Source organism: Physeter macrocephalus, chromosome 14 (assembly GCF_002837175.3).
Source record: "Physeter macrocephalus isolate SW-GA chromosome 14, ASM283717v5, whole genome shotgun sequence".
Classification (NCBI taxonomy): domain Eukaryota; kingdom Metazoa; phylum Chordata; class Mammalia; order Artiodactyla; family Physeteridae; genus Physeter; species Physeter macrocephalus.
In genome coordinates this window covers 12,890,603-12,906,068 of record NC_041227.1, presented here as the reverse complement: position 1 = coordinate 12,906,068, position 15,466 = coordinate 12,890,603, and the positions used below count along the sequence as shown (strand labels likewise).

At 52.7% G+C, this 15,466-nt stretch overlaps 1 protein-coding gene across 3 annotated transcripts in view; it reads right to left on the bottom strand.

Moving 5' to 3' along the window:
* Window positions 1-15,466, bottom strand: part of SULF2 (sulfatase 2) — a 145,739-nt gene that overhangs the window by 30,502 nt on the left and 99,771 nt on the right. For all 3 annotated transcript variants that reach the window (XM_007106845.4, XM_055090930.1, XM_024128632.2), the window contains exons 5-7: window positions 9,958-10,127; window positions 5,127-5,277; window positions 3,739-3,914 (exon numbers count right to left, since the gene is read on the bottom strand). In XM_007106845.4, the coding sequence (XP_007106907.1) occupies window positions 3,739-3,914; window positions 5,127-5,277; window positions 9,958-10,127 (497 nt within the window). The remainder of the gene's footprint in view (window positions 1-3,738; window positions 3,915-5,126; window positions 5,278-9,957; window positions 10,128-15,466) is intronic.

Sequence of the window (15,466 nt, the reverse complement as noted above, 5' to 3'; positions counted from 1 at the left end):
GGTGATGGGGATGTCAGACCAAGGGGATGTCACGTGACATACGACTCTGTCCTGCTAGATGTCCCTCCCTCGTTTCTTTGTCTCCCCTGGCTGGCTTTGAAGAAGAAAGCTTCCATAAATTCACCCCTAGCAAGGATGCCTGCTGAATATTCTGAGAGGCAGGCTGTGTGACTGCAAGTCCTCTGTTTGCACTTGCACAGCCCCTGGAGTGGGGAAACAGGTCCTTCCCCAGTTGAGCCTCCAGATGAGACGGCAGCCCTGGATGATGCCTTGATTTCAGCCTAAGCAGAGGACCAACCTAAGCTACGCCTAGACTTCTGACCCACAGAAACTCTGAGATAAAGCACGTGTGTTGCTTTCAGTTGCTAAGTTTCTAGGAATTTGTTACACAGCACAGATAACTGACACAGGCCCTTCCTGAGGACCCCATTTAGAACTGCACCCCTCCCCATGCTCTGCCCCTTCTTTGCTCTGTCTTGCTCCTGAAGCCTTGTCACCCTCACATTTTACTATGTATTTTACTCATTTATCTGGTTGATTGTCTATTGCCCAATTAGAATCTAATGGGAAGGCAGACGTTTTTGTCTGTCTTGTTCACTTCTCTATCTGTAGTACTTTTACACTTGAGAACACAGTAGGTGCTCAGTAAGTGTTAGTTAAGTGAGTTTTGTTATCTACCGCTGCCATGCATCTGTCACTTCTCCTGTGTCCTGTTTCTACATGGGGTGTTCCCGACATGGTGGTAAGTGATTTTCAGGCTGTGCCCGGCACAGGGCCTGCACCGGTTGGATGGATCATGGCCGCATGGACACATTCTCCATCAAGGTGGCACAGTGCCCTCCCTGCCCGTCTGGTTCCCTGGGGTTGGGGGGCAGGGCCTGGGTCTGAGGGTTTTGGATGTCTTTCACTTCCTCTCTCTCCCTAGCCCAGCACCTTGTGAACACTGGACAGGTAGTCAGGTGTGCTCGTTTCAGGGAAACCACTGACTGAAACCACCCGTCCTGGCCAGGCACGGTAGTAACCACTTGCATGAGTTATCTTACAGCAGGAGGTCCTGGTAAGGAACGCGGAACTGACAAGCTACCACCAACTGGAAGAATTTGGGAAAGGTCAAAAGGAGAGAGGAGACGCCAGTCCATATGTCCTACCAACCTCCCAGAATCCTTCTCCCTAGACTCTATCTTGGTTGAGCAATGTGCGGGCTACCAGGAAGGACCCTGAGTCAGAATGATTGGCCAGAGACAACCCGGAAACTAACCCCATTACCATACAACCCCAGACTGTAGCCACGTGGCAGAGCAGTTCTCCTGGAGTCCCTGACCCTGATGCTCTCTGCCTGGGCGCCCGTTTCCAATAAAGTCTCTTGCTTTGTCAGCACCCGTTTCTCCTCGGACAATTCATTTCTGAGTGTTAGACAAGAGCCCACTCTTGGGTTCTGGAAGGGGTCCCCATTCCTGCGACACTGGGGTGGTCACGGGGGTGAGGCTGGGGAAGGTGGGTGAAGCTGCCTGGTGGAGGGGCCTGAAGCTAGCAAGAGGCGTTACCACTTAATCAGGCAGGAGGAGAGAGCTGGAAAAGTCCGTTGGGTGAGGGGGCGCCAGGGTGAATGCTGGCAACTAGCAGCTCGATTGACCTGAGGTCGTCCACGGGTCCTGCTGCCCCCAGGCTGGGTGGGAGGGACAGGACTGCTTTTCCCACCCAGCACCCACACCTCGCTCGGTGGGAATAGCTTCCAGTTCTGGAGGAACTACCTGGCCCGATTCAGATTCCACCACCTGATGTACTCAGCCTGGTCACGCAAGGTTTTCTATTACCCTGGCTACAGCGACTGGCTCGGGGATGGACACGTGACCAGTCAGGGCAGTGAGAGTCAGCCTCAGGGCTTCTGTTCAAACCACTTTTAGGCCATTTCCCAAGCTGAATGGCCTAAAAGTCTGGGGCTGTGGTGACCCTGCCACCATGAGAGAAAAGCTGGCCTGAGAATGAAACCAATTCAGAGGATGCAGGACTGAGAGATGGAAAATGAGAGCTTCCTGTTGTCATTGTGTGACTGCTGGATCCCGCCATACCTGAAGCCAGCACTAACCTTGGACTTTCCAGTTACTTTAGTGACTGCATTCCTCATATCTTATTTTATTTGCCTTGTTCATTCTCAGAGTCATTTCCGTTCACAACTCAAGGAGTCCTGGCTGTCGGCCCCAAGTCTGACATTAGCACTCTCTTTCTCTGTGGTTTTGGGTCCTAAGAACCAGATCACAGACTCTGAGGCTGACCAATACAATAAAAGATGCTGGATTATAGTTCTGTCCACCTTCGTTTTTCGAAAGCAAATAATCCCAGTGACTTTAATGGTCATATATATTCTTACCTAAAAAGGAAAAACATTTACAAATACCAAAGTCCCAGTTTTGAGATGAATTCCAGCTCCTTCCCCCCTGTTCCATGTAACCTCAGGCAACTTAACCTGTGCCTCTGTTTCCTTGCGTTTAAAACAGGGACAATACTAGCATCTACCTTATAGGGTTGTTGTCATGCGTAAGTGGGTTACCTGGATATAAGTGCTTAGACCAAAGCCTGAAGAATAAGCACTATATCAGCACAGCTATCATTATAATAGCTATTATTATGGGCGGGGACCCTGAAATCCAGACAGGCAGGGATTTGATGAGGTTGGCAGAGGAACAGTGATGAGGCTGGGCTAGAGCTCCCACCGTCTGCCTTCTGGAATTTCCACCAAACATCCCAGGCGGTGGGAACATCTTGGTCCTAAGACGGCACCACCAACGCCCTTTCGGGAGGAATTCTGAAGCAAGCCGAGTCAGTGCCTGTGTGTGTTCTCGGCTCAGATGGAAGTCAGATCTGATGAGCACAGTGATTTATCTGCATTTCAAAACACCTTGGGAGTCCGCCTGCCGATGCAGGGGACACGGGTTCGTGCCCCGGTCCGGGAAGATCCCGCATGCCGCGGAGCGGCTGGGCCCGTGAGCCATGGCCGCTGAGCCTGCGCGTCCGGAGCCTGTGCTCCGCAAAGGGAGAGGCCACAACAGTGAGAGGCCCGCGTACCGAAAAAAAACAAACAAAAAACAAAACACCTTCGAGTTGGTCTCCATAACGTCTGGGCTGATCCGAGGACGCTGCTGCTGTGATTCCTGGCCTTTCTACATCTCCCTGCCCCAGACACGGCATTCTTGCTGCCAGAACATGTCATTTCAAAGGTTAACCCGAGGACAGTGCTGGCCAAGGGCCCACGTGGCCCTCGAGGAAGGATGGGGGCGGGGCTGCTTCCCTTAGCGCTGTGGCCAAGCTGGCTCAGCTGATCTCAGTGGATGACGCCGCCCGGGCCGAGGTGGCCGGGCTACCCCCTGACAACCTCCAGACCCAAAGACCGCTCAGGCCAGACAGAAGTCGAGGTGGCACCCCCATGCACTGGCGGTGACACATACACAGTCCAGGTCCCCGATTCCCTGGCACCGTGCCCACCACGGACAGTCTGTTTTCACAGGTGCTAACAGCTCCGGCCTCTCCTTCCCCAGTAGAGGGGTATGCAATCCTCCCCAGGTGGCATCATCACCGTTGCGCTCGGCACCGAGGTTCGCCTGCCTGAATCGTGTGCCGCCCTGGGGAGCGGCTCGGGGCTGCCCGCTGAGCTGTCTGCTGCTTGCCCATCCGGGTGCCAGAGGAGCCTGGAGGCCTCCCTGGGACTTTGGGGTGCTGGGGAGGGGTGGGTGATGCACTTACAGCGAGCCAGCCTCCACGTTGGGGCCCCTAACGTAGAACGGGACCCTGATGTCGAACTCGTAGGGCATGGACTTCCCTTTCACCAGGCCGAACTGGCCGATGTGGTAGCCGTGGTCGGCGGTGTACACGACGTACGTGTTGTCCAGCTCACCTGTCTCCACCAGCATGTTGTAAATCTGAAACGCAGGCGGGGTGGTGAGGACACGCGGAGGGAAGGCGGGCAGTGCGCCCGGCCCACTGTCCCAAAACACGATGCTGTGCTGGGGTCTCAGGCCCCTGTCCCTCCCGCTTCGGGTCTTCGCTCAACTGTCACCTCTCGGCGGGGCCCGTGAGGCTGACCCATGCATCACCATAGCCTCCCCACCTCCTGTCCCCCTTTACTTGTCTTCCCAGCACTTCTCACCTCCCTCTCGTCTACTTATTTGTGGACTGTGTCCCTGCATTAGAATGTACGCCCCGTCAGGGCGGGGACTTCTGTCATTTTGTTCCCTGCTGTGTCCCATGTGCGCTGGCCCTCAACAAATGCTGTTGGGTGAATGAGTGAATGAATGAACGGCCTGGGGCAGGAGTCTGTGATCTACAACAGTGCCGGCCAACAGAACTTTCTGCAATGCTGGCAACGTTGACACCTACGGCACCAGCCACAACTTGGTTCTTCAGCACTTCAAACGTGGCCAGTGCACCCGAGAAACTAAATTTGAAATTTCGTTGTATTTTACTGAATTTAAATAGTCATGGATAAAATTTAAGAAATATATCCATGCAATGGAGTATTATTTAGCAATAATAATAATAAAAAATGAAGCAGTGAACATGCTCCCACCCGGATGAACCTTGAAATCATCATACTGAGTGAAAGAAGCCAGATCCAAAAAACCACATATTGTAGGACTCCTCTTATAGGAAATGTCCAGAATCCACAGAGACACAAGGTAGATGAGCAGTTGGCTAAGGCGAAGGGGTGAGGGGAGTCTGGGGTAATGGCTAAGGGCTGCGGGGTTTCTCTCTGGGGTGATGAAACTTCTAAAATCGACCGTGGTGATGATCGTACAACCCTGCAAACATATGAAAACCACTGAAACATACACTTGAACTGGGTGAGCTATGTGGTATGCGAATCATATCGCCATAAAGCTGTTAAAAAATGTACGCAGCTGCAGGTGGCTACTATAGTGAACAGATCAGAGCTGGAATACAAGTCCCCTGAGGGCAGGCGTTTCGTCCAGATTGCTCAGAGCTGTTTCCCTGGCCTTGAACGGTGCCTTTTCCTTCTGCCTCTGTTTCCATTCCTCTCCAGCTGATGATGCTTGGAGGGGGTGTGGGGGGAAGGGCAGGGAGGCTGCAGGCCTGGCGTGGCTGGGAGGATGCTCGGGAGGAGGGCAGCCTACCGTCTCCATGGAGTCATCCACGGACAGGAGGGTCTGCAGGCGCTTCCGCTGCAGCATGTTGGTGAACTGCATGTGGATGGGCTTCATGGGCCCCGTGTAGCGCATGATCCAGTGCTTGTCGGGGTTGGGTGCATAGTTGTAGCTCGGGGTGCTGGCGGGCAGACAGGCACAGAGGTCAGGTCAGGCCGGGGCGGGGTGGGGGTTGCCTGGGGCCCGCCCCCAGGTCCCCCCACGCCTCAGGGGAGCAGCCTCCCGTGCTGGGGCTGCAGCTCAGGGTGAAACCGCCCCCATCCGGACGCCAGCGCGTCGGGGGCTCTGCCCCATGTTAGGTCAGCGTCTCTCCACATGCGGGGCATGCACGTGGGAAGACTGGGGGGCACAGCCGTAGATAACCCGGAGCCCCAAAGGGAGAACGTCCCTCCCATTTAAGCCCTGTCAGCACGCCCATCCCATCAAGGCCAAAGTCTCAGTCTGTGCTGGGCTCTCCTCAGCACCTCCCTAGAATTTGCTCGCCTCCCTTTTGAAAGAAGGAGAGGGCCTCCTGTGGGCACAGCACCCAACTCTAATTTAATAGCACTGCATTTACTTTTCAGTTACCTTGGGTAGATGGCAAGTGACAGTTATCGTGGTTGATTAAGGCGTGACTACTGAATTTCCTTTTGCAATAGATTTTGGTTAAAAAAAAAAAGGAAACTGGTTAAAAATTAGGTTCATAATAGGTAAAACTGTGAGAATGGTGCCTGAATGTGTCCATTTGGGACACGCCACATTCTCTGACTTAGCTGTCACAGCTATTCTTCCCGCGTGGTTTAATTTCTCATTTACAAAAGGGGAAACGGGGTCAGAGGAGTTCCGAGACCCGCCCATGGTCTCACTGAGTGGATGGTGGAGCCACTGGCCTCTGCGACTTCTGCTGTGGGGTCAGCTGTGACGCCTAATGACAAACGAACAAATACATGGTAATCTTCGACCAGCCCCAAATGAGCACTGACCATGTGCTGGCCACACCCGGAAGGGTTTGCCTACATCATCTCATTTAATACTCAGAACAGTCCAAGGAGTTGGTGCTTTCCTTCTCCTTGGGCGAGAAATGGGGACACAGAGGCTCAGTGAGGGGACAGACTCGCCAAAGGCAGAGCTGGGGTTTGAGCTCCAGGAGTGGGAAACCCCACAAAACATGGGTGTCCCTCGCACTGGGTCTGATGATCCTCGAGGGTCAGGTTCCCCTCAGGTCTTACCCACCTCCTCCCCAGGCAAAGCTGCAAAGAGAGGAAGTTTCCACTGCTAGAAGACAAAAAGCTTTTCGAGATGGCTCTTCTGGGGGCAAGGGCTGCGGGGCATGGGGGAGGGTAGAAGGGCGCCAGACTCCCTTCCTTCATCAGGACCTCAGCCCCTCCCTCCCCGGGGTAGAAGGAAGGGCATCCATCGCAGCTTGTGGTGCAGCCTGATAGTTATGGAGACTGTTGCTATGTAGAAAGGGGGTGAGTCATAAGATTCCTCCTGGACTTTGCTTTAAGTTTCTGGCTGGTCTCCTGCCGCTAAATCAAAGCCGGACAGCGGCCTCCTTTGATTATGAGAAACGCTGCTCGCTCCTGTGGGCCGGCTTAGGGCCTGACCCTCGTGTAGAACATCCCAGGAGCAGGGCCACCCCCCTCGCCGCCCTCCCCCACTGAGGAGCTGGAGGGGTGCTGCTGGGCCAGGGGCTGCACAAAGAGATGCCCTCGGGGCTGTTGGGGGTTTTGGGAAAATTGTTCCCGTGGCCCCAGGGGCCCGGATTCAGGATGTAATTTTGAGCAATCATCCCTGAATCTCTTAGATTCTCTTGGGCTGGTGTCTGCCCTTGAGAACAGTGAGGGGTGAGTCTGTCAAGAGTCTGATTTCGGAGGCCCTTTCTCTGGAGACGTCTTTGGAGCAGGATCTGGAGGCCAGCAGGCTGCGGAGCCTGGGGTCCTGCCTGGGGCCGAGGCCGGCTTGCTGGTCCCCTGCTTGAGGCCAGGCTCCCCTGCTACCCAGGGATGGTGTCACATTTTCACATGAACACGGATGCCTGCTGAACAAAGAGTTGAAACCCTCACCTCCGCAAGAATCCAAGGAATGTCTGCTCCTTCACAACCGGTCTGAAGGATAACATCCCCTCTTGGGCTGTGGGCCCTTCCGGCCCCTCCCGCCGTGTGTCTGGAGGCCGAGGGGCAGGAGCCCTGGCTCCCAGCCCCACCCCAAGGATGTGAGCTTGGGCCTGGCTCCCAGGCGTGATAAAGGAAGAGGCCCGTGAACCCATTCAGATGCCACGCTTCAGAGGAAGCTCTGGGGGCTGTGGGTGCGTGTGCCTATGTGTCTTTTGTCTGTGTGTGTCTCTGTGTATGTTTGTGTGTCTGTGTATGTTTCTGTGTGTGCGTGTCTGTATGCTTGTGTATCTTCATGTTTGTGCGTATCTGTGTTTGCATCTGTGTTTATCTTTATGTGCGTTTGTGTATCTGTGTGTGTATATGTGCTTGTATCTTTGTATCTGCGTGTGTTTGTGTGTTTCTGTGTATGCCTGCATATCTGTGTGTATGTGTATCTGTGTCTCTGTATATGTGCTTGTATGTATATGCCTGTGTTTGTATGTGCATTTGTGTGTCTATATATGTCTGTGTATCTGTGTACTTATTTGTATCTTTGTGTGTGTTTGTGTTCTGTGTGTCTGTGTTTGTGTGCATTTGTGTCTCTGTGTATATATCTGTATGTATCTATTTGTATCTTTGCGTATTTGTGTCGTATCTGTGTGTATATGTGTTTGTGCGTGTCTGCGTGCATCTGTTTGCATCTTTGTGTGTGTACGGAGCTGGCTGGGGGACGGATGGGACCCTGGGCTGGTGGAGTGGGACCACATCGCAACAAGCAGCATTTTTCAGAACCCACAAGCCCAGCCCGAGAACATGGCACGAGGCTTGATGGGGTGAGAGTCTCTGACAGGAGTCTCGTGATAGAAAGATCTGGAACTCTGTCCCCTCCTCAGCCCCCCTGTCATAATTAAACATCCCAGCTGCAGAACTTTCTGGTTTTGGGTTTTGTTTGAAAATGATTATACCCCAGAGATAAGAGAGCCTTTCAAACACACCCATAATAAGACATAGGGGGCGCTCTGGGTAAGTAATGGCAGCAGGCGTTGCTCACGTTCAATTTCTATAATTTTCATTTCAAAGGGGAAATAAATGAGCAGGCAATGTCAAACCATCTCACCATGAAACTCCAGGGCTGCCGGGGGGGCGCTGGCACCCCTTTTAGAGGAGACACTGCAGAGGCAAAGTGTACCTTCCCCCACTCCGCGGCTCCTCCCTTAGGGGGATTGAGTTGGCCACATGCCCCCTCCCTCAAAGGTGGGCTGTGGGTGAGGGTGGGAGGCTGGCTGATCTCAGGCAGGAGGAGCGGGCTGGGGTGGGGGGCAGCCACGGCAGATGTGCAGAGAGGCAGTGCTGCCGTCTGCGGAGTGAGAGGGGGGCTGCAGTCCCTGGAATGCAGTTCTCCACCATCTGTCAAATCCTACTCCCCAAAGACCAGGGGATCAGCAGGTTAACACACTGCCTCATCCTCTCGGAGCCACTCTGGGCTCTGTCAGAAAGTAATCGCGGCAAGGGGGTTGAGGAGGGCAGTGCATTCTGATTGTAATGAAAATTAAACACCCGGAATATTCAGGCGGACTCCAAATTGCCCAGTCCTTGTCACCCCAATGTCACAGCAAGGGCTGCTGAGTATCGCTGCTAAGCGGGAGGTGGTCTGAGGCAGAGAAAAGCAGAAGAACTTTCCAGAAAGATTTACTAGCCAGCAGGAGGGAGGAGGACTGGAGGGGTGGGCAGAGAGATGGGAGGCAGGAATGGGTGCCGGATTTGAATTCGAGCTCTGCCATTTACCAGCTGGGTGACCTTAGGGGAGTTACCTCACCTCTCTGTGCCTCGGTTTTCCCATTGGTAAAATGGGAATACCAAGTGTGACAAGCAGCCTCCAAGAGAGCCCTCAATAGCCCCCACTTCCTGGTAATCACACACTTGTACCCCCTCCCATACCGTAGGAGCACTGGTCTGTGCAACCAATAGAATGTGGGAGAGATGGTGTGTCACTTCGAGATTAGGTTATAAAAGACTGCATCAGCTCGATGGCGAGATCTGCTGGTTGAGGGGCAGCCGTGTGAGTGAGCCCCAGGCAAGCCTCAGGTGGCAGCAGCCCCAGCTGACACCTTTGTCACAACCTTGCGAGACCCTGAGCTAGAACCTTCCAGATAGGCCACTCCCAGATTCCTGACTCACAGACACTGTGCGGTAATATGCGTTGGTGTTTTAAGCTGCTCAATTTCGGGGTAACTTGTTATGCAGCAATAGATAACTGATACACCAAGGGTCACTGGGAATATTCAGGGATTCAGTGCAACATACAGGGCTTAGCACAGAGCCTGCCATGGAGTCAACAGCTTATAAAGGCCGTGAATATATTAGTAGCCTGATGAAGCTATGGACCCTTTCTCAAAAGTGTTTTAAAATGTGCAAAATAAAATACACAGATTGCAAAGGAAAACTATTACACGGGTATACACCTGAAATGCTGTTCTATCCACAGACCTCTAGGTGGGAGGATGTGGGTCCCAAGTTAAAAACACTTGTTGCCTGCTTTGGGTTTTTATTACTGGATCTCTATCCCAGTTTCCTCAGAGAACAGCTGTGTGTCCCTGGCTTCTTTAAACCGGGAGGATTAGAGACAAGAGGCAGCCTTGTCTCTGTCATTACATCACCGTGACCGAGCCGGACGCTCCCACCTTCGTGCCACCCAGCAGCTCTGCAGGCAGCACCCCGAAGCTTACATGTGCTGAGACGCGTTGGGGAAGAGGCTTGAGTACTGGGGGGCCGAGTCCTCGGGGCCGTGAGGGGCTGCGTGGCTGATGACCATGAGAACGGGCCTGTGCGGGTACATCTTCTTGGATGTACGGAAGAAGCTCACGCTGTCGTTGGTGATCAGGTCTGTCAGGTAGTCCTGGGGGGTGGGGAGAGACAGGAGAAGGTGTGAGGAGCTGGACATCCGTGCTGAGTGCCTGCCACGTGCCAGGCACCGTGCCGGGCGTCGGGGACACAGCAGTGACCAAAATAGACAATCCCTCACGGAGCCGACGGTCTAGGGGCAAACAGACAATAAATAAGCAAGTAAAACAGGGAATGTCAAATGATGTTATGCACAACAGAAAAAAAAAGCAGAGAAGGGGTTAGGGAGGACGGGAGAGGAATTACAATTTGTCATTCATTCGTGATAGATCTTAAAATAATAATAGCTAACACTACTGAGTGCTTATGGCGCTCCAGGAATTGTTCTGTGTTTACATGTATTAGCTTGTTTAATTCTTATATAGCCCTAGAATGTAGGTGTGATGATAAACCCTTCTTTCCAGAACAGGAAATGAAGGCCCAGAGAAGTTAAATGAATTGCCTAATGTCACACAGCTGATAAATGTTGCAGCCAGGCCTCCTGAGTGTTGGTCCCAAAGCCTGAAGTCTTTTCAAGGCTCCAGGGATACCATCATGCAGGGTGGATACATCCCTGCAATCCTGGAGGGTCTGTACTGGGGGCGGGAGCAGACAAACATATAAACGAAGAGCCAAGATAGTGACGAGGTGTGACAGAAGAAGGAAATAAGACAAAATGTGACAGAGTAACTGGGGGCCTTCCCTGGTGGCGCAGTGGTTGAGAGCCCGCCTGCCGAGGCAGGGGACGTGGGTTCGTGCCCCGGTCTGGGAGGATCCCACATGCCGCGGAGCGGCTGGGCCCGTGGGCCATGGCCGCTGGGCCTGCGCGTCCGGAGCCTGTGCTCCGCAACGGGAGAGGCCACAGCCGTGACAGGCCCGTGTACTGGAAAAAAAAAAAAAGAGTAACTGGGAGCTGGGGTGGGAGGAATACTTTAGCTGGGGCAATCAGGGAGGGCCTCTCTGAGGAGGTGACATTTGAGCTGAGACCTGAGTGATGAGGAGCTGGGCATGGGAAGATCTATTGTTATATCACTGGAGTTCACTTTCAGCTGCTTGCTGGAATCCTCAGGGGAGCTTTACTCATGGCTGGGCTCTCTTCCAGAGATTCTGGTTTAATTGGTCTGTGGTTCAGTCTGGGTACTGGACTTTTTAAAAGCTCACCAGGAGATTCCAATGTGCAGCCAGGAGTGAGAATCACTGATCTAGAGGAAGTGTTCCAGGCAGAGGGAACAGAAAATGCACGGCCTCTGAGCCAGGAATGAACTTGCCTTGTGTTTGAGGAATAGAAAGAGGGTGAGCAATCATCAGGTACAATGCCGGGACAATCAAAGGAGCAGCACAAACACAGGCATGCAGTAGTGTCTCCAGAAAAGTGAGACCCACTTAGATACTGGGCAGGAGGAGAGAAGAGTGGGAGGAAATGTGATGGACAGGAAACGAGGGCTTTAAAAGCTCAGCTAAGAAGCTGAGAGTTGCCTAAACTCTTCCTGAATTTGGTAAATCTTTAGCTGCTGATTTCTTTTGAAGGTAATGAGTTCTTAAAAATTTACCTTCTGCTTCTCCAGAAGCAGCTCTGTTCAAGATGATAACTTTCAAAAAGAGATATTATTTTAGAGAAAAGAGAAAGGTGAAGAAGTGGCTACAGCTTCCACCCTGAAGTGAACTGTACCAAATACATACATACTCCAGGTGTACCTGTGCCTCTAGAGGTACATGCCTCCAGGGACATTTGTGCTCTATGTCTATGTGCACAAGGACAGTCACTGCATCACAGTGACCAGTAATGGGAAGATGATTAATGAATTGCACTGCTTTCATACTGTGCAGTGCTGTGCAGACATTAAAAGGGAAGTAGGTCTGTAGTTACTGAGGTAGAAAGTTGTCCAAGATACACTAAGGGAAAGAGCAAACTACAGAGTCAAACTCTGGAAGATTCTATTTTTTTTTTTTTGTGGGAGAGAATAGGAGGCAGGGTAGAGAGGAGAAACCAAACCCCTACCTTCATATGCTTTTGAGCACCAAGGGACAATCCAGGACAGATACCAAAGTGCTAACTGCGGACCAGGATAAGGGGAGAGCGGGGAGAAAGTCACTTGCTACTTTATATACTTTTCCTTGAATACTTTTTATGAATAATTTTGGGGAGTGAAAAAGGCTTTATAAGGGGGTCCAGTAGAACCTATTACCTAAAAATAATATTCTATGTGACATAAATCAAAGAGCTGCTGCTATAGCTGTGGAACATGATCTAAAGGTGTTAGAAATATCCTGTAACTAGTAGTGGATCTAAAAATGGTGCAAAGCTCTCTTAGGTGAAAAGGAGGGGTTGGGACCCTGGGTGGGGAGGGGTGGGGAGAGAGCTGCTGTTCTTCATAATAAACCCATTTTCACTATTCGCTTTTAGAACCATATATGTGCTTGATTGGCTGTGATTAAACATGTTTTTTTTTTAAAAGCCACCAATACTATCCATCACCAGGACAATGCAATGATAGAGCAGTGAAAAAGAATAAACTAGAGCTACACGCACGCATCAACATGGATATATCTCACAGACCTGATATGTAGAGGGCTATGTACGATATGATACTATTGATATAACGTCTAAAAACACAAAACAATATTTTATATTGTTTGAGATGTCTGCATATGGAATAAAAGAATAAATGCATGTGCGGGAATAAGCGGCCACCTCAGGACCTCCCTGGGAGGGGGCAGCGGTACAGGAATGAGCTGGAAGGGTGATGGAGGGGCTCCGACAGTCTCTGTGACCTTGTACATTTGGAAGCGTGTGGGGTGATTACTGCGTCTGCCCCTCAGGGCTGGTGTGAGAGGGCTTCAAGTGCTGAGAGATTAAAGCTCATGACACGGTGCCCTGCACGCAGCCAGCTCTCGGCAGGAGTCAGTGAACCTTACGCCGTCTCGGGGGCGGGGCAGATTTTCTGCACGTCCACGGGTGTCCTATCTTTCCTGGTCCTCCTCACAGCCACTTCTACGCTAAGCCTTTGCTGGTCCCCTCTGGCTGCATTTGGGCGTCTACAATGACATCTGACACTGGTGCCTGCACCCCCATCCACCTATGTGGACTGGAGGGGACCACACCATCCTGACTCTGCGGGTGGGCATGAGCCTGGGCTGGCCAGTGAGAAGCAGCCCTTGGTCCCAGTAGGCGAGCTGAGTCCAGGCTCAGAGGGAGGACCGAGGGGCCGGGGCCGGGGTGGTGGCGGTACTGCCCAGTGACGGCTGGGAGCGGACCCCCCAGATAGGTTGTGTCCACTGACTGGATGTGTGGGGTGCTTGAACGGGGGCGGTCAGGCCCCCCCGTCCCTGGTTTCTGGTTTAGGTGAAGGGTGCAGAGACGGGGGTCCAGGAGAATGTTGGGGCGAGCGTGGAAATGCAGAGTTCAGCCTTGAACAGGTTGAGTCTGGGGTGCCTGGGATCAGTCAGAAATTCAGAGTTATTCACAGAAAGGGGGAGACAGGTGGGAGGATGATGCAGGTCAAAAGGTGAACTTTCTAGAAGCTGGAGACTGGCCGACAGACCACGAGGAAGTCACCCCCTGCCTCCCTTTGGCTCTGGGCCAGGCGCACTCCACCTCCCAGGCGAGGAGGGCACACCTGGGTATTCGGGAGCTCGATCTCCCCTCCCCGCCTCCGTACTCCTGGCCACACCTGTGCGGGGCGGCGGTGATGCCAGGGTCCTGGGGACTTCGCTCCTGCTGAGTTTCGCAACCACTGCTGGCAGACAGCCAGGGACAAGGACACCCTGCCGGACACCCAGGAGGGGGTATCCCCACCTCCCCCTCCATGCTCACCTTCTTCGACAATTTGCTCAGTTAGCCAAGAGGAACCGCAGTGCATCCGAGGCGACTGCTAGCCTGTGGCTCTGGGCTGTCTTCCTCAAGCAGTCATTTACCAGTAGGATTTCTCGGGAAGGAAGAGGGGAGCGCGTGGGGCGCTCCCGGGGACTGGGGACCCCAGTGACAGCTGGGCTTGCGAGTCTCCCTGCCTCCTTCCCAGGCTCGGCCTTTGCCACTGTTTCTGTTGCTGAAGCCATGATTTCTGAGCTCACTTAGATGTTGGGTGCCTATTCCCGGGGTGCTGGGCTCCCTGTTAAGGGTGGGTGTGTGGCCACGGGTCCCTGTCCCCAGGGTACAGTCCCGTGCAGGGCGCGGAAAAGCTCTGCCGTTAAGAGAGGGGAGAAGGAAGCAGGGGGGCTGGGGAGGGGTGGAGGCGGGGGACAGAGACTGTAAGAACAAGAGGGGGGCGTGGCTGACAGGAAGCCCCTCTTTCTGTCTGGGTCCGGGTGTGGGGAGAAACGTGTCTTCCGTGCTGGTGGGAGTTGCTCACACTTTGCCCCATGGAAGCCCGAGTTTCTCTGCCTCTTGTTTGAACTTGGGTGAGATAAGCCAGTTCACCCTTTATGTCACAGGACATCTCCCCAGATCAGAGTCCCCTGGCTCCCAGGACTAAGTTGTCTGCTTGGGAAGCCCCACCCGAGCACCACTGGGTGGCTTTGGGGCTGTGCCAGGAAACCTGTGGCTTTACTCTCAGACAGCTGGTGGAAGGCTGGGTGGGGAAGGGCGCAAGGAGGGGAGGTTGTCTCGGCCTCAGGTGGCAGCTCCCAAGCCCACCTCTTCGTATTTTCTTCACTTGGCAAGTCAACCCTGCGTGACAGAGGGTCTCCTTTCCCGAGCCCTTGGCTTCCCTGGGCAGCAGGTTTGTCCAACTTTCATTCCCAATCACGAGGATGATCCCTCACCTTCGGAAGCTTCTACAGCAGTTTGTGTTTAAAAGAGATTCACATCTCTAAGGAGCAATCGTTTTACGAAGGGTGAGGGCTCTGGAGTCAGAAACACTGGGTTCAAGTTCCAGCTTTATCACCTGTTAGCTGTGGGCAAATAATGCCTTTCTGCACCTCAGTTTCTGCATCTCGAAAATGGGCCCGATAACAGTCCCTTCTTCAGATGGTGACATGAGCACTTGACATGGACTTGCTAAGTGAATAAAGCATTTAACAAGGAGGCTGGTACTGAAGGAACCCACGATGGACACTGGCTCTTCCTGTTATCAGGTATTTGCTCGACTGATCTTCATAGCAACATTGCGAAGTGGACACCATGCCCATTTTACAGATGGGGAAACTGAGGCCACAAAACTAATAAGCAATTTATTCAGAGCTAGAACTCAGGCCTGTGCGGTTTTTTGTCTGGTTTCTCTTTTTTTTTTTTTTCCCCCACAAACAAAAATATTAATGGGAGGAGTAGATGGTGGTTTACAGCAGGTCTCAACAAACCTTTTCTGTAAAAGGCCAGATGATAAATATTTGAGGCTTTGCAGGCCAGAAGTCTTAGTT